At 43.0% G+C, this 18,169-nt stretch overlaps 2 protein-coding genes across 3 annotated transcripts in view; both read right to left on the bottom strand.

The window, feature by feature from the left end:
* The window catches only part of HCK (HCK proto-oncogene, Src family tyrosine kinase), a 37,590-nt gene extending 24,507 nt beyond the window's left edge, over positions 1–13,083 (bottom strand). For both annotated transcript variants that reach the window (XM_027867725.1, XM_027867724.1), the window contains exons 1-6: positions 12,449–13,083; positions 4,654–4,771; positions 3,726–3,768; positions 2,528–2,633; positions 1,830–1,928; positions 915–1,018 (exon numbers count right to left, since the gene is read on the bottom strand). In XM_027867725.1, coding sequence (XP_027723526.1) covers positions 915–1,018; positions 1,830–1,928; positions 2,528–2,633; positions 3,726–3,768; positions 4,654–4,771; positions 12,449–12,549 — 571 coding nt within the window. In that variant the 5' untranslated portion in view covers positions 12,550–13,083. The remainder of the gene's footprint in view (positions 1–914; positions 1,019–1,829; positions 1,929–2,527; positions 2,634–3,725; positions 3,769–4,653; positions 4,772–12,448) is intronic.
* Positions 13,084–17,237: 4,154 nt separating this feature from the next.
* Positions 17,238–18,169, bottom strand: part of CCM2L (CCM2 like scaffold protein) — a 36,223-nt gene continuing 35,291 nt past the window's right edge. Inside the window, exon 12 of the mRNA XM_027867764.1 lies at positions 17,238–17,835. Coding sequence (XP_027723565.1) covers position 17,835 — 1 coding nt within the window. The 3' untranslated portion in view covers positions 17,238–17,834. The remainder of the gene's footprint in view (positions 17,836–18,169) is intronic.

The following is an 18,169-nucleotide window of genomic DNA, read 5'->3' on the forward strand; positions in this document are numbered from 1 at the left end:
TTTCTTTCTTTCTTTCTTGTTTTTTTTTTTTTTTTTGGTAAGGCAATTGGGGTTAAGTGACTTGCCCAAGGTCACACAGCTAGTGTCAAGTGTTTGGTCTGAGGCCGGATTTGAACTCAGGTCCTCCTGACTTCAGGGCCAGTGCTCTATCCACTGCGCCACCTAGCTGCCCCTCTATCTTCTTTCAAAGTATACTTTAGAAATTGCCTCTTTCAGGAAACTTTCCCCTATCCTCTCCCCTGTCTGTGGTCTCTCCCTACTCAAATTACTTTGTGTTTACTTTTTTGTATACATGAATGCCCCAATAGGACATAAACTTATTAGGGCAAGGACAATTTTGCTTCGTATCCCAGTGTCCAGCACAGTGTGTGACACATAATGTGTGCCTAATAAATGTTTGTTGAATTGAATAGTAGAAATATCTCTGGACACAGAGACAGAAAATCTAGTTTCAAATTCTAGCCAGGCCATTCACAAGTCACTTCACTTTTGAGTTTCAGTTTACTCATCTCTAAAATGGGATAATAGCATTTGTACTCTTTACCAGGGCAGTTTAAACTTGAAAGCCCTAAGGAAATACAAACTGCTATTGTTGTTCAGGGGTTTGACTAAGGAAAGGGCTATGTCCATATGGTAGGGCTGGGCTGCTCCGGGGGGACCGCTCCTCACTTGTCCTCCAGGAATCATAGGACCATAAAATGTTAGAACTTGAAGGGGCCTTAGAAATAATCTAGTCCAACTCCCTCATTTTATATATGTAGAAACCAAGGTCCCAAGAACGAAAAAGCCTTGCCCAATATTACACAGGCTGGAATTTGAACCCTAAGCCCGTGACTTCAAATCCGATACTCTTTTTGCTGTACCAGCTTGGGATTGCCTGCCGACCTGTGTCTCACTGCCACCTGAAGACTTACCTTTGGTGGTTTCACTGTCCCGAATCATGAAGGAGCCCAGGACGTTCCCAGGTGCCAGCAGGTGACGCTCTGCATCCTTACGGCTGATGTTTTTGAAGAACCATCTGTGACAGGAGAAGAGCAAGGTGTGGGGGTAGGTGTGGGAGCTGAGAACCAGGAGAGCCCACAGTGCAATCTTGCCTCCTGGGACATGCTGGAGTCACAGTAGAGAATCATAGTAACTCTGAGTGATAAAGTAGACTGTGAGCAAGATAACTTGCCTGGGATTCAGAGAAGGCAGTCCCAAAGGTAAGAAGGTGAAGATGTTAAACTAGATTCTTTCCATTCTTCAAGGCCCAGCTCACATGTTACTCACTCTATGAAGCTTTCTGTGATCTCAAAGACTTCATACTCTTCCTCCAGGTTTATCGTATTCAGATGTGTCTTATATTCATTCCTCTGTATCCATGGCTTATCTGCCTACTAGACTGCAAGCTCCCTGAGGACTGGCATTGTATGTCACTTATTTTTGTATTTCCTTGAGAGCTGAACACAGAGCCCTGCATATAGTAGGTTCTGAGTGTTTGTTGAATGAATGTAGAGAGATCTAGGATAAAGTATTCGAAGCAGTGCATAGGGTGAGAAAATGTGAGATTGTTTTTACCTCCAGGAAACACCTGGTGATGAAGAGATTTCACAGAGCACCATGGCCTTAGAGTGCAGCAGAAAGAATTTAGGTTAGACTCAAGGCAGAACTTACTATTTGGGAGGCTGTGACACTTTTTCTGGGAAGATATTTTAGAACAGGATAGATCTTCATCCATCTGAGATGGTCTAAACTAAAGCATCCCAGATTGGATATAGGTCACAATCACCCTCTCAACCCTCTGTATCTCTATACTTCCTTCTCCAAGGGTAGGCAACAGGTATACTTACTCCTCTGTCTCCAGCGAGTTGATCTGAGCTACATAGTTACTTGGGATATAGCCCTCCTTCCGGGTTGCAAGAGAACGAGCTTTCCACCACTCTCCAGACCTGCAGGAGGAGAAAATAGGATCATCTCACTGTGGCAGAACTAGAGTGCTTCAAACCAACCCTTGACCCCTCTGTTTCTTCATTAGGGAGTGAGATACAGAACTCCAGACTTAACCTGAAGGTCAAAGAGTGTCAGTGTTGGGCATCCAACAGAGGAGGGGGTTGGGCTTATTATTTCTTAATTATTTCTAAGGTCCATTCCAGCTCTAACATGAATGAGCGTTACTTTCACGCATACGAATTAGGAGTTATGTTCTCCTTCAAAGTTCTCTTAGGAAGCTTCCCTGAGCTTTGCAGGTGACCCTGGGCTCCATATAAGCTCTGGCTAGTGCTAGATAGCTAAGAAGATATCTAGTACAGGTGATGGCTGAAGACTTATCTGAGGACCGACAAATGTGAACAGGTTCACAAGAAGATGGACAACAAGAGATGAAATTTTGTGGCCACAAAAACTGTGTGTGTTTTGGGACAAGAGTAGATCTTGGCTAAGACAGGACTATAGGCAGCAAAGAGGCTTGCCTGTCCCTTCCAGAGTTTTGACATGAACCTACTGTAGGCTCAGCCACATTCAAGGAGAGTAACACTAGGCCAAGACCTACTTTTCTAGGACCACCATCTGGTCACCCTTCCGGAAGCTGAGGTCCTCTCTGTGGATGGCCTCATAGTCATAAAGGGCCACAACTGTGATGTCCGTATTCTCAGAGCCTGTTGGGGAATGGAGACACATGTATCATCAGGAAGTGTCAGGTCATGGCTAAGCCTACCTTCCCCCCACCCCTATCTGCCCTCTACCCCCTGGATTCTTTCTCCTATGTTTCCCTTTCCTGTGTGTTTCTTTTTACAAAAGAACTTTTACTATAAATTTAATAACAATTTTAAAAAATATTTAAAGAAAACACACAAACTAAACTGTAGAATAAGAATAAGAAACTGAAGAAGAAGAATAAGAAAAGTATAGTAGAAAGAACACTAGATTGCGAATTAGGGGACTTGGGTTCTATTGCTAGTTTTGCCATTGAGCAAGTCACTTCTACCCTCTTTCCCCCCCCCGCCTACCCTGTAATTTCCTCTTCTGTAAAATGGGAATAAGAATACGTGTCCTTTCTGTCCTGTGGGACTGTTGTAAGGAAAGCACAGTCCTATCAGAATATGAGCAGCTATTATTATCACTGTCCTCAGAGGTGCCGATAGGGCCATCACACGAGAGAATGTGTATAAGGTACTTTGTGAACAGCAAAGTACAATAGGAATATGATGTTATTTTTTCATAATCATCTTTTATACTTTAAAAGACTACATAGAATACCCATTATACAAAATAACAGTAACATCTAATTTGTTCAGTATCTCCATCTGAGCTTTTATAAGTCTATCGAAAGTTTTGGTGTTATTATTTATAACTTCAGAATGTTTTTTGTCGAGTAGTGAAGGGGCTTAGCATCCCAGTGTCATATAAAGAGCACTACATGAGAAATTAGGAGACTTCAGTTTTAGACCTTGCTGTGTGACCTTGGGTGAGTCCCTTCCCTGGGCCTCAGTTTCCTCCCTCTGGAAAAGGAGCATATTGGAATAGATTGTTTTGGAAGGAGGGGAGAAAGGAGGGAGGAAAAGAGGAGGAAAGAGAAGGGAAGAGGGGAGGGGAGGAAGGGGAGAGGACTCAGAAAGGCAAGGAAACTTTGGTTTCCAAGGCAAGATTCTTCCTGCCTTGGAGCTTCTCTGTTTCCTCCTCTGTGCAACTCCTAGTTCCCTATCCCTTTCCACCTCACCACACTCCTGTGTGACTCAGAGATGACATACCATCAGAGGAGATGACCTGGTTGACGCTGGAACCACTGACTACCTATAGAGAGTGAAGAACAGGGTCAGGATCAAAGAAAAAAATGAGTTTGGAGCTTGATGGGGATCTCAAAGTTGAGCCTCTTTATTTTGTAGAAGAAGATACTGAAGCACAGAAAGGGCATGAGTCTTGTCCAAGGACACAACAGAAAATCAATGGCAGAGATGGAACTAGACACTAGGTGTCCAAACTCCCAGCCTAAAGCTTTTTCCACTGTTCTATACTGCCACCTGAAATTCTCAGCAAGCTGAGAACCAGTGAGAAGATATAACATCTCCTGGAGGGATGGAAGGAAGTGGGAGGGAAGGGGGATACAGGGAGAGTTGGGCAGTGGAAAGAGCCCTGTATTTGGAGCTGGAGGATCTAGGTTCCAAATCTGTTTCTCCTAGTTACTCTCTGTGAATTTGGTCAAGCCTTAGTTTCCTGCACTATAAAATGAGAGGTGAACTAGATAATCTTTGAGGTTCCTCCTAGCTCCAGATCCTGTGATTCAGTTGTTATGGACAAGCCTGGGGCACCCTGGGATAAGACGAAATGAAATGCTACAGCAAAGATGGCTGAGAGTCTGGGATCTTGCATAATAGGTGATAAATAAGGGAGGGCTGGTTTCCAACTTTGTGTAGGATTCATCAGGGTCTTAAGGGGCTAATACAAGAGGGTACTGGAGATTTGGGGATAAAGAATCAGTTACCTTCTAGAGACTTCAAAGCAGATCTGTCCAAGGGCATTGGAGACCAATACCATGGACTAAGGGCTCTCTTTGGGCACAACCCCCACAAACAAGGTGGGAAGAAAATAGAAAAGAAAGGACTGTTCCTCTTGGCACAAGTCAAACTCACAACATAATGAGGAACTCACTCTTCCCACCAAACCTGAAGCCTTGCTCACCTTTTTTCCAGAGGATGTTGGATCTGGCACATACACAGGGCCCTGGGTATTTGTTTGAGACTCTTTTTTGAAGAACTTCCCACCATCCTGGGTAAACCTGGACTTCACACACCCCATCCTAGGATAGAAAAGGGGGAATGTGACTCTGTGCCCATAGCATCCCCATGGACCCAATCAACCCATTAATAATGATATCCTTTTCTGGGTGTTCAGTGTAAAAGACTCTATATGCCAAGGGGCAAGAGATACAAATGCAATAGAGATGATTGTGTTTTTGCAATATGATTGGCATAATTAATCACATAAACAAAAACCCCAATACCACATAATTATATTAATGGATATAGAAAAAATTTTCATCAGAGTAAAACATTCACTTATTTAAAACAAACAAAACAAAAGTACAGACATGGGTGGGCCCTTCTTTAATGTAATCAAAAGTACAGATCCAGAACTAAGAGCTAGCACTATTAGCAAGATAGAAGCATCGAAAGCTTTTCAAATAAGCAAAGGGGTAAAACAAGGATTCCTCCTCTCCCTACTATTATTTGACATAGCACTAGAAATACTAATGATAGCAATAAAAGAAGAAAAAGAGATGAAATATAAGAACAGCAATGAAGAGGCAAAATTCTCCGTTTTTGCAGGCAATATTAATCACTTATGTAGAAAGCCCCAAAGAATCAGCAAAGAAATGAACCACAATGATTAATAGTCTTAGCAAGATAATAGGATACAAAATAATCCACAGAAATCCCTAGCATTTTTATATAGTACAACAAAAGTATATTACATTACACCTCTAAACAGTGGGAAAAAGAAATGTCACTCAAAATACCTAGAAAACACAGAAAATATTTGGATGTTTACCTAAGTTACACAAAGGATTTATAGGAAAATATTATTAAACACTCTTTACTGATGGAGCCAGAGGGATGTACAGATTCTTTCAGGGAGAGTAGTTCCCTATTATTCTTTGGGTGTCAGATACTTTGATTAATATTACCCCCATCTACTGGAAATTTCACTCTTAAATTCAGCATATTATTAATGAATCCCTTAGACCTCTTAGGATAGTGAAAGCAAGACAGTTTAATTAGTGGTAATATAAAAAATAATAGGAACAATAGCAGAAACTCTGTACCTTCTCTATAGGAATAAAGGAAGGCTTAAATAATTCATTGCTCATGGTTAGGCCACAATAATATAATAAGATGATTCTACCACCTAATTTAATTTGTGGGTTTTTTTTAATTATGCCAACCAAACTACTGTGAGTTTCTTTCTCATTAATCTAAATAATACCAAAATAAATTGGAAGAACAAGATGTGTGAAGAAAATAATGAAGAAGAAAAGGAATAAAGAGGGCCTAGAATTACAAGGACACATATGATATTATAAAGCAGTAATAATCAAAACTATTCAGTATTACTTTAAAAAAGTGAAAAGTAGATCAGTGGAACCATCTAGAAAGTGAAGATGCAGAAGGAAAACATAGTACCCCAGGATTCTGTAATCTCAAGAACACATTGCTGGGGAATAGATTCCCTAGTTAACAGGAAATATTGGGGAAACTGGAAATACTAGAGGCAACTGGTGGTGTAGTGGATAGGGTACTGGGCCTGTCAGGAGTCTGGAAGTCTTGAGTTCAAATGGGGCCTCAGACACTTACTAGGTGTGTTACCCTGCACAAGATACTTCACCTGTGTCAGTTTCCTCAACTGACTCTACCTCATAGGGTTGTTGTGAAGATTAAATGAAATAAGAATTGTAAAAATCACTGAGCACATTCCCTGGCACATAGTATAAATGCTGTATGAATGCTTATTCCCTACCCCTACTATTATTATTATTATTAATAAAGAAGACATTGTATGTATATAGCATTTCATGGTTATAAAGCATTTTCACATTCACCTGTGCTGAACTAGAACATTCAAGGCAGCGGACAGTGAACATGGATAATCTAGGCAGTTGGGTCAGCTCTTAGCTATTGCAACAGGGGCTGCTCCCTATTGGGTCCAAATGAGAGCCAGGAGGGCACAATAGATAGAGGGCTAAAATTGGCATCTGGAAGTCTTGAGCTTGAGTCTCATCTCTGGGATTATCTGAGTGACAGCAAGTCATTTAATCTTTCTGAGCCTTAGTTTTTTTCATCTATAAAATGGGGAGTAGAGCTCCTATCCTCAAGGATCCTGTGATGATGGAAAAAGGTATCAGTTAGTTCTCTCTCAAATGCCAGGGAAGAAGGGAAGGATTGGGCCAGGCATCAGAGGCCCTCCTCTTAATGGTAGGAGTACTGGTTTCTGAGGCTTTGGTCTTGGGCTGTGTTCTAAAGGCAAGGAAGGGTTTGCTGTTTGAGATTCTGGTCCTAGAGATGAGTCCTCATGTCCGAGTGAAGAAAGTAGATGTAGTCTTAGGCTGCATGAAAGAGAGACGTGGCATCTAAAATGAAAAAGCCCACGGGACTTTGCTCTGGTTAGATCATATCACAATATTTTGTCTATTCATCCCCTATCTCCATTCCCATTCCCATCCTAACCAAAGCTCCCATCACCTCTTGCCTGACTTCTGAAATAGTTTCTTATTAGGTCTCCTTGCTTCCAATCTCTTGTCCTACAACCCACAGTGTCTAAATCAGCTTCTTGTGTTTTTTTTTTTTTTTAGGCAATTGGGGTTAAGTGACTTGCCCAGGATCACACAGCTAGTAAGTGTCAAGTGTTTGGTCTGAGGCCAGATTTGAACTCAGGTCCTCCTGACTTCAGGGCCAGTGCTCTATCCACTTCGCTACCTAGCTGCTCCTAACTGATTCTAAGTCAGCTTCTTAATACACACCTGTGATTGTGTCCTACCCTCCATCCCCTCAATCAATGAACAAGCATTTATTAAGCACTTTACTATGTACCAGCCATGATGAAAAGTGCTGGAGATACAAAAAGAGAAACAATCCCTGCCCTCAAGGAGCTAATGTTCTAATGGGGGAAGACAACATATAAAAAAGGAGCTGAAAAGTAGGAGGTGGAGAAGAAGATAGAGTCAATAATCAATAAACATTTATTAAGCACCTACAATGTGCTAGGCATTGTGCTAAGCATTGGGTATACAAAGAAAGGTGAAAAGCAATCCCTGCCTTCAAGGAGTTCACAGTCTAATAGGAGATTGCACATAAAAAGAAGCTAAAAGGGAAGGAGGAGAGAGGAAGAGGAAAGGTGGAGGGAAAGAAGAGAAAGGAGGGAAAGAAGGGAGGGAAAAGGGGGAGGGAAAGGGCACCCTGTGAAGGGGCAGGATGAATTCCTGTAGCCAGGTGGGAAATGATGAGATGACCATCCTGGGCCCCTTCCTTAAATAGAAGATCTGGGAGGAGGTCTCCCTATGTTCACCTCACCCCCACCCCATCCAATCATCTCACTCAGCTGCTCATCTGGACTTCATCATTGTCTCCAGAAACTGGTTTTCCTATAAGATCACATCAACTTGGAAACACACCTCCTCAGTAGCCCTTGCCCCTTGGGCTCCTCTGATTAGAGCGAAGGAGGTAATCACTCTAAGTCCAGAGAATCAGGGCTGACTGGTCTGGGTCTTTCTCCAAAACAGAGATTCTAGGGAGAACTCACCAATGGGAAAAGGATTGGGTTGGGGCAGAAGCAGAGGAAGCTGAGGCATAGTGACTAAGTCCCCTGCTCAAAAAACCTTCAATAGCTCCCTAGTGTTGTTCAATGCAATGACCTCAAGTCTGAGAAGCCAAGAATTTTGGCTGTGACCACAATAACTAGCCAGGTGTTGAGCAAATTATTCTTCCTCACTAGGCTTCAGTTTTCTCATATGGAAAATAGGGGGTGGGACTAGACGAATTCTATGTTCTATGAATAAAATCTAAACTCCTTTGTTTGGCATTCCAGGCCCTTCACAATTTGTTCTCAACGCACCTTTCTAGCCTCCCTCCCTCCCTCCCCTCCTCTTCCTACCCTGCCACTGCTTCTCTTTACACACACTCAGCTTAGTTAAAGGACCATTTGCTCAATATCTTGCTTTCACTTTCCCTACTTCTGAAACTCCTCCTCTCATCTCTCCCTCTAAAGACTGTTCCTCATTAAAAAAAATCATCCAGCAAGCTCTATCTTAGATACCTCCTTTTCCAGGGAGACTTCCCTAATTCCCTCCCCCATTCATTTGAAGCAATCTTACACCACTTTGACCCTCTCAAGTTCTCTTCACATTCTTCCATGCATTGTAGCTTTTTGTGTTCTTATCTAATCTTTCTGCTAGACCAGGGAGTCTTAATCTTTTGGTGAAACTCACGGACTCCTCAGAATAATATGTTTAAAAGCATAAAATAAAATACATAGGATTACAAAGGAAATCAAAGGTTGGTGAAAATAGAGATGTAATTATTTCCCATCCAAATTCATAGACTCCTTGAGTGTCTGTGGACCTTAGGTTAAGAAATGTCTGTACTAGACTGTGGTCTTTGTGAGGCCATGAGCTCTCAATCAAAGACTCAAAGAATGTTAGAGTTGAGAGAGGCCTGAAAATGATGTTAGTGCATAGAATGTAAGGACTGTAAGGGATCTTTGAGTATATAACAGTGGTTCCTAACATGTGGACTGTGGACCTTTGTGGAGGCTCATAAAATTATTGCAAGGAATTCTCAAATCTAAAGGCAGTGTAGTGGTGCAATGTGGATAGTACACTAGACTTGGGTCTAGTGAGGCAGGAAGACCTGAGTTCAAATCTAGCTTCAGATGCTTATTAGCTATGTGACCCTGAACAAGTCACTTGACCTCTCAGCCTCAGTCTCCTAATTTGTAAAATGGGGATAATAATAGCATTTACCTCCCAAGATTGTTGTGAGCATCAAATGAGATAATATAGGTTTTACAAACTTTACATACTTTTAAGTGATATATAAATATTTATTGTTATTATTGTTGTTACAATGTGCACACCAAACTTTGTCATTTATATTACATTTCATTTGTGGTTGAGAGGGAAAAAAGTCCTTTGAACCTAGTCTTCATACACAAAAGCACCTGGTTGGCTTGTGGATACCTGTTTTTTCTGATTGCCCAGAGCCATCTGATAAGGCTAAATGGACCAGATGCCTTTTCTCTACAACATACGTTTGTGAAAGTGGATTTTCTGCACTTGTATTGAAATCTAAATATTGAAGCAAGTGGCATGTGGAACCAGCTCTAAGGTTCATAATTTCATCCTTTCAACTAGACTTACAGTACTGAAAGCTACAAGCTGGGCTCTGTCTACTATCTCATTAAATAACCAGTGTGACCCACAAGTAAGCATCCTTTATGAACTGAGTAAAGAATGTATCCTATCACAATGTTTCAAGTGGACACAGATACTGTTATAATTGATAAAATATAAATTCACTTAAAAGCATTATCAAATTCATTGTAACTTTTGGTCAGGGTTTTTGCACATTTTTTCCATCAATATATGTAGTGGTGGTCCTTAAATTTTTTTTATCATTAAGAAAGAGTCCTTAAACTCTGAAAAGTTGGGAACCACTGGCATAGAACATAGAATGCCATAACTATAAGAGTTCTTAGAGACCATTTGGCCCAACTAGATAATTTTTCAGATAGGGAAATTGAGGTCTGGATAAGAGATGCTATGGACTCAAGGTTTCCTAGCAGACCACATATCCATGGCCACAGATTCACTTGCTCTCATACTAACCTCAGAACTCCAGGACAGGTGGATTACAGTCGGGGGTAAAATTGAAGCCCAAATGGCAGAAGTGACTTGACCAAGACATATAGAGAACAAGTTCAAAACTACCAAGTAGCCAGGTGGTGCAGTGGATAGGATGCTGAACTGGATTCAGAAGTTCAAAATCCATCCTCAGATACTTATTAGCCATGGGACCCTGGGAAAGTCATTTAACCTCTGTTTGCCTCAGTTTCTTCCACTGTAAAACAGGGATGACCATAGCATCTACCTTACAAGGGTTGCTGTGAGGATCAAATGAGACAGAATTTATAAAGCACTTGGCACATAGCGTGGGCCTAGTAAATACTTATTTCCTTCCCCCCCCAGTCTTTTTATACCCATACATTTCTCATTTAGCCCCCTCAAAAAGAAAAAAAGAAACAAAATACCTAGTCTCCATCTACCATTCTCACCTTAGAGAAATGAAGGAGAAATGGTCAGCTATCTGGGATGGATCTATTACTATCATTTTCACCACACCTGCCTGTGCACTACACCCACCACTCACCAAGCCCTCTATACTTTGTCCCGAAAAGAAGCTTTTACAAGGACAGAGTCTAGGGGGTATTCACACCTTTCATTACCAAAGAGCAGACAGTGCTCAGACTCTGTACAGAGCAAGAGAATAGAAGAGGCTTTGCCTTCTAAAAGTTTCCGATCTAAGGCAGGGCTCAGAAGCAGCACTGGATGATGGAAAGCTCCAGTCCAGGCACTCTGGAAGAACAGTGCTCTGCTATAAATTGTGTGTGATTTTGAAAAAGTCAATTCCTCTTTCTGGGACTCAGTTTACTTCTCAGTAAAAGGAAGCGATTGGACTAGGTGATCCAAAGAGGTCTTTCAGTCTTGACATTTCATATTTCTAGATTTCTTTCAGTTCTAAGTTTCTCTGATTCTGGTTCTAAAGCCTGGGCTTCTGGTCCTTCTGCCACAATATGCTGCCAGGCAGCTGAGTTCTAGGTTTCCTAGCAAAGTTGACTTGAACTATATTAATGGGGACAGGTTGGGGTTAAGCTCTACAAGAAACCATTCTGTTAGAGTTCCCCCCTCCCCAAGGGCAGGAGCCCTTCGGACTGCTCCATGAGATCACAATGTATCCATTTATCTTATCTCTGGATAGGAGTAAAAATAAGGAACAACTGATTGCCCAGGTGGTATGAGAGATCTAAACCTAGAAAATTGGGACTACTGGGTCCTATTCAGAGATCTATCTTCTGAATGACTATGTGAACAAGATGGGATTGGGGATAAGAGTGCGGCTGACTTTGCCCCTCTCTGGGCCTCCAGGAGTCTGTTTGACCCCTTCCCCATTGGGGACAGTGATTGTCATCCTCTTCTTATAGATTGGTGAACATGGGGCAGGAGGTTAGGATGCAAAGGTTAATCAAGATCCTCTGGGACTCTGGAAGGAGGGTCTAGCCCAAGAGGAGCAGAACCCAGCTGCAGCTTAACCGCTGATGCCACCCACACACCCCTCCCTTAGCACCCAGTCACCCCCAGCTGCCCCCAGCTGCCTAGCCCCTCAGACTCACACACCACCTCTGTGCTTCTCTCTAGCTCAGGGACCTTAAGGCCCCTCCTCACATATACTAGTGTCCTGAGAGAAACAGGAAGAGTCTATCTGTTCTTCCCATTTGGTAGAAAGGGAACCTGAGACCCAGAGAGATTAAAAATCTAATCTCAGGTCACACAGCCAGGACTTCTGGTTCCTGTTTAGTGCTTTCTCCATTTAATGTTCCTGAGCCAGGACTATGAAACTGGCTTCTCCCATTTCGTCAACATTATAATCTCTCTTCCCTTTTTTTCCTCCACCTTTCTATCCCTTGGCACATCACTTTACTCTCTTCTCCCCGTTTTCTCTCCTTCTGGAGCACTCAATACACACAACTCTTCCATTCTCCTCCCTCTCGAATTGGGTTCATATTACCACCATCCCATAAGTAGCCCCGAACTGCAGGGACACCACAACCTGCTGGCCCCGTTTACATTACTCATTTCTTCCAGCCCTGCCGAGAGACAGTGGTGATGGTGGGTCTGGATATGCTCCCAAAAGCCTTTGGGACTCACCTGACCTTTAGTCTTCTAAACTGTCCCAAGACGTGCGGCTCCAGCCCTGGCCCAGGCGCCCCCGACTCAGTCTTCCGGGGGCTCCGCCGCTTCTGGGGCATCAGGCTGCCCCAGTGGGGTTGAAAGGAGGCTGGAGCGGTGGTCCCTTGAGAGCCCTCCGGGACTCAGTTTCCCTTTGCACAAGGAGCTCCAGGAGCCTCTGCTTTTCCAGGGGATGGAAAGGTTGGGGAAGGGGAGTGGGTTGGACGCAGGGGGAGTGGTACTCAAACGGACATCCTAGCTCTTCACCCTATCCTTTCTCCCTCTTTCCCTCTTACTTCAATGGTAGGAGTGTCCCTTTGGAGGGAGGCGGGGGGAGACAACAGGAGCTACAAGGAAATAAACCTCATCTTTAGGTGGTCCTCTACTGCTCCTCGGGGCATCTGGGTTCTAACCAGCTGGAGACAAGTTCCGCCTACAACACTTCCACCAGCTCCGGAGCTGTTCTAAAGTTTTAAAGCCACCCTTAAAACTAGCGTTCTGACAACTACCCGAAAGAGTCTAGTCCCGCCCACAGGAGTTCAGACTCTGGACAAAACATTCGAGCCTCGCCCTGAAGCCTTCAAACTTTCCTGATTCGTTTTCATCCCCTACCTCATTTCCCCCAACCCCTCTACTCCCCTCTCCCTTTCCCGTGTGACCCTCCGGGTCGGAGGCACCACTTTCCAGACCCTTCCTTGTTTCCCTGCGGTTAAAGATTTCCTCCTCTCTGCCCCTGCTGTGGGTTATTCAAACCTCATGCAAAGTCCCTAACACAGGAACAATCGCTTTGACGTTTGAGGCCACTGATAGTATTTTCAGAAGAGCTCAGAGGCTTTCTGAGACAGGAAAATCAAGCTGTCATCCATTTGGTTTTTTACTGTCTCGATTGCTAGATTCATTTCTTTTGAGGGATTTCCAACAGATGGTGATCTCTTTGTGATCCTCCAGGCGGTCCTGTTTGTGGGGATCAATGGAAAGAACTAGCGCAGTATAAAAAGCCCTGAATTTAACAGTCAGAGGACAGGGGTTCGCACCCAGCTCTGCCACTCAGCACCTGTGTGACTACAGGCGAGTCATTTCCCTTCTCTGGGTCTCAGTTTCTTCATCTGTAAAATGTGGGAGTTGGACTACATAATCTTTCCTGTCCCTTCCACTTCTTAATTAATCAAAGACTTGGGGGGAGGGCAGGAATTAGATCATTATTTCTATACTGAAGTAACAGGGGGTCCATTTATTCATAATGAGCCCCCGTATTATTTTTTTTCTCTAGACCAACCCTCCTTTTTCTATGCTAGGAGTAGAGAACTGTAGAAAGAGAACGTTCGAGCTGGACAGATGCTTAGAGATCACCTACTCCAACAAATGAGGAAGTTCCTTTGCAAGTTACACAAGCTGACTGTGTTAAGCCACCGAATACCAAAGTCCATGAGACCAGTAGTTACTTGAGGGAAGGGGAGAATAAATGGAAGAAAATATAATTTCCAAAGACTTAACACTGATCCAAATCCTTGTTCTGGCCACCCTCCTTTGGATGCATTCCCAGTTGTCAGTTTGGTTTTTTTTTTTTTTTCCTGACTAGTCTTATGATTTCAACAATGCAGGGAATTCCCAATGAGGAACTTTTTTTTTTAAGGCAATACAGACAGGCACTCACTCTGCAATTTATAGCCTTAGAGAGTTGTCTAGGGGCACTAAGAATTTAAGTGACTTGTCCATGGTCACAGAGCCAGTATGAATCAGAGGTAACTCTCTCTCTTTCTCTCCCCCTTTGTCTCTCCCTTTCTCCATTCATTCCTCTCTCTCCCCCTTCTTCCCTCATTTTTTCTCTCTCCTCTCTCCCTCATTTCCTCCCTCTCTCCTCCTTTCTCCTTCATTTCCTCTCTCTCTCTCTCCTTCATTCTCCTCCTCTCCCTCTCTCTCTCTCCTTCCTTCCCCCATTCTTTCTCTCTCCCTCCCTTCTTTGCTTTCTCCCTCCCTCATTTCCTCTTTCTCTCTCCCTCTCCACTTTCCTTGCTCATTCCTTCTCTCATTCTCCTTTCCTCCTTACTCTCTCCCTCCCTCCCTCATTCCCCCCCTCCTCCTTCCCTTCCTGTCTCTCACCCTCCTTCCTTTCTCATTTCCCCCCTTTCCAATGAGACATTATTTCTCCAAGCTGCCAATATCTTTTTTAAAATGTGAGGCCTAGAATTAAACATCTGGAGTATGGTGTTCATATTTTGTTTAAATACCCATAGAACCTAGGAATTTAAATGGACCTCAGAGATCATCCCTCTAGTCACTTCTTCTATGATATCTCTAAGCAGAGCCTCTGTGTAAACACTTCCAGTGACAGGGAGTCACCTACCTCACAATGAACCACCTATTTTTTTCATATTGATCCATTATATTCTTCCACATTAGGAGCAAAGTACTATAGAAACAGAATTGTAGGAGTTGGATAAGTCCTTAGGTAATCTAGCTCAACAGATGTAAAAACCACATTAAAAGTTCACGTAAGTAGCTAAAGGAAGAAACCAAAACTCTAACTCAGGTCAGTGTTTTTTTCCATGCTGCCTTTCTAAGTGATTTCTAAGGTTCTCTCTAGCTCTGATATTCCAAGCACTATGTTCTAAGGTCTCTTTGAGCTCTTGGGTGGGAGGAGGGGGTGAGGGAAGACACAATGACCATTGCTCAGAGCTCTTATGCTTTGCCAGATGCTGCTGCCATCAGCCCTCAAGGTGTTCCCTAGGAGAGGTTAGTATTATCTTGTTCACTTAGAATTTTGGGTTGGGAGGCAGGAGACTTGGGGTTAAATCTAGCTTAGACACTAATTTGCTGTGTGACCTTGGACAAACTTTCCTCCAGTTTGGGTATGCCATGTTCTAAGACCAATCTGAGTTCTAATGTTGTGTTCTAAAGTCCCTTCCAGTTCTAGTATCCCACGTTCTATATTACAAGGTCTCTTGGAGCATTAATATCCCATGTTCTAAGCTCACCCACAACTCTGATATTCTGAGTCTAGCTCTCTTTATACGTTAACTAGGGAACATTCCCCAAATAATTATGTCTCAATTTCACACCCCAGGAAAAAGCAAATCAATATTAAAACCTTAGTTTAAAAAAATTAGTTATTTTGTACCTCTTGTATTCCTAGCAAAGTACTGAGCCCCTAGTGGACACACACATAAAAATGCACTCATGCATGTATACACACATGTACCCTCACAAGGGTTCACACACAAACACATGCATACAGGTATATATACATATGCATGCATACAAGGCACATTTACATAGGTACATAGTGCACACAAAACACATATGCAATTCACACACATGTATAGTCACACATATGCACAAATACACACACAGGCAGATAGATATATATTCATGCCAACACCGGTATACTCAAATGTACACACATCTACACACAAACACATGCATGCAGGCATATACACACAAGTACACCCACATGTATGCACACCAACACACAATGCAGGCACATACACATGAATGAACACACAGGTACACTCGCATGTATGTACACATACACAAAGTTCCTTGCCTTTGGGAAGCTTACAGCTTTTTTGTTGAATCAAGATTAAGTTTACATTTGTGAAATAGATAACAAGACAAGGGAGCGGTTAGAGTATATATCCTAAACTGTATGGTAAAAGACTCTAAGAACTATGAATGTGGTATACAAGTCAATACTATAGGAGCTCTGAGCTGGGAGAGACAGAGTTCCCTGTGGGTAGGAGTGGTCAAAGAATACTCAACAGGGCTGTGGAGAGACTGGATCTGGATAAAAATGAATGAAGGAAGGAAGGAAGGAAGAAAGGAGGCAGAGAGGGAGGAAAAAAGGAAAGAAAGGAAAAGAAGGGAGGAAGGGAGGGAGGGAGGGAGGAAGGAAGGAGCAGAGAGTGAGGAAAGAAGGAAGGAAGGAAAGGAAGAGAATAAACATTTATTGTTATGTGCCAGGCACTATGCTAAGCACTTTACAATTATTATCCCATTTGATCCTCACAGCAACCTTGAGAGGTAGGTACTATTATAATCTCCATTTTACAATTGAAGAAACTCAGGCAGATGGAGGTTAAATGACTTGCTCAGGGTCACACTGCTAGGAAGTATCAAAGGCTGGATTTGAACTTAGCTCTTCCTGACTCCAGGCCTAGCTCTCTATTCACTGCACCAGTCAGATGATCTGGGCTGGGGAGCTTCAAGAATATGGATTAGCAGACTAGAATCAGGGGCATTCAAGCCGGAGAAGCAGTGTGAGAAAAGAGCTGATAGAAACACAAGGCTTTGTGCTGGAAGAAAGCTCCACTGTCATTTAGAGCCACAAAAATATAGACTTCTAGATCCAGAGCTGGGCGGGACCTCAAGGGCCACCTAGTCCAACCTCTTCATTTTACAGATGAGGAAACTGAGGCCCAAGGTCACCCATGTCAGAAATGCCAGAGATTATATTTGAGCCCAGGTCCTCTGGCTCTAGTGTCAGTGATCTTCATAGCACACCCAGTCCAACCCTTCATATCGCAGAAGAAACTGGAGCCCAGAGACATTAAATCAGTGACATGCCAAAAGTCACACAGGGGACGAGGAGCAGAGTCAGGATTTGACCTTAGCTCCTGACTCTAAATACAATTGTCTAAAGACCCCAAGTTCTTGTTCAGTCATTTCAGTTGTTTCTGACTCTTTGTGGCCCCATTTTGGGTTTTCTTGGCAAAGATACTGGAGTAGTTGGCTATTTTCTTCTCCAGCTCATTTTACAGATGAGGAAGCTGAGGCAAACAGCATTGCTCAGGGTTCTCCTGACTCCAGGGCTGGTGCTCTATCCACTGAGCCACCCAGCAAATATTCGTTCTTATACAGTTCAGGGGTTGACCTAGATAATCTCTATGATTCCTTTCATCGCTATGTTTAAGGATCAGTGTTCCTGGTTCCTGCCTCCTTCATTTTCATTTTCAGTCCCTCCCATTAAAAAACTGTCCCCACAAGGTTGATTGTACCCTACAGCAGGCCTGCCACCAGCTCTTTAGAAAAATTATTTTCATATTTTCAGTGGCATTTGCATTTAATATTTTTAGATTCTCTTGAATTCCTATTGATTGTCCAGGCATTTGATGCAGGACTGACTTGGTGGGGGTGGGGGGAGGGACAGGGGAAAATGCAGTTATTATGGCATAATATTCATTTGCTCCCTTTTGATTTGCCAGATGTTCCTTCCATCACATCACAAAATATTCCTTATGAGATGTTAGCATTTTCTCGCCCTGGATTGACAGGCAGGAGACCTGGGATGAAGACTAGATAATAGTCACTAATTTTCTGAGTGACCTTGGGAAAGTTCACTTCTCCTCTCTGAGACTCACTTGTTTTTTCTGTAAAATACAGATATTAACAACAACAACAACACAACAACTTGTCATACTTATGTCACAGAGTTAAGATGAGGATCTGGTAAGATAATAGATGGGAATGCTCTTTGTTAGGACACTGCAATGTGGCAGAAAGATCAATGGAAACAGGAGTGAGTCCTGGCATTATACCACTAACCCCCTGTGGGACCTCAGGAACACTGCTTCCCTGTTCCAGGAATCAGTTCCTCCTCCTCCTCCTTCTCCTTCCCCTTCCCCTTCTCCTTCTCCTTCTCCTTCTCCTTCTCCTTCTCCTTCTCCTTCTCCTTCTCCTTCTCCTTCTCCTTCTCCTTCTCCT

The sequence above is a fragment of the Vombatus ursinus genome, unplaced genomic scaffold, assembly GCF_900497805.2.
Source record: "Vombatus ursinus unplaced genomic scaffold, bare-nosed wombat genome assembly UNPS02014786.1, whole genome shotgun sequence".
NCBI lineage: Eukaryota > Metazoa > Chordata > Mammalia > Diprotodontia > Vombatidae > Vombatus > Vombatus ursinus.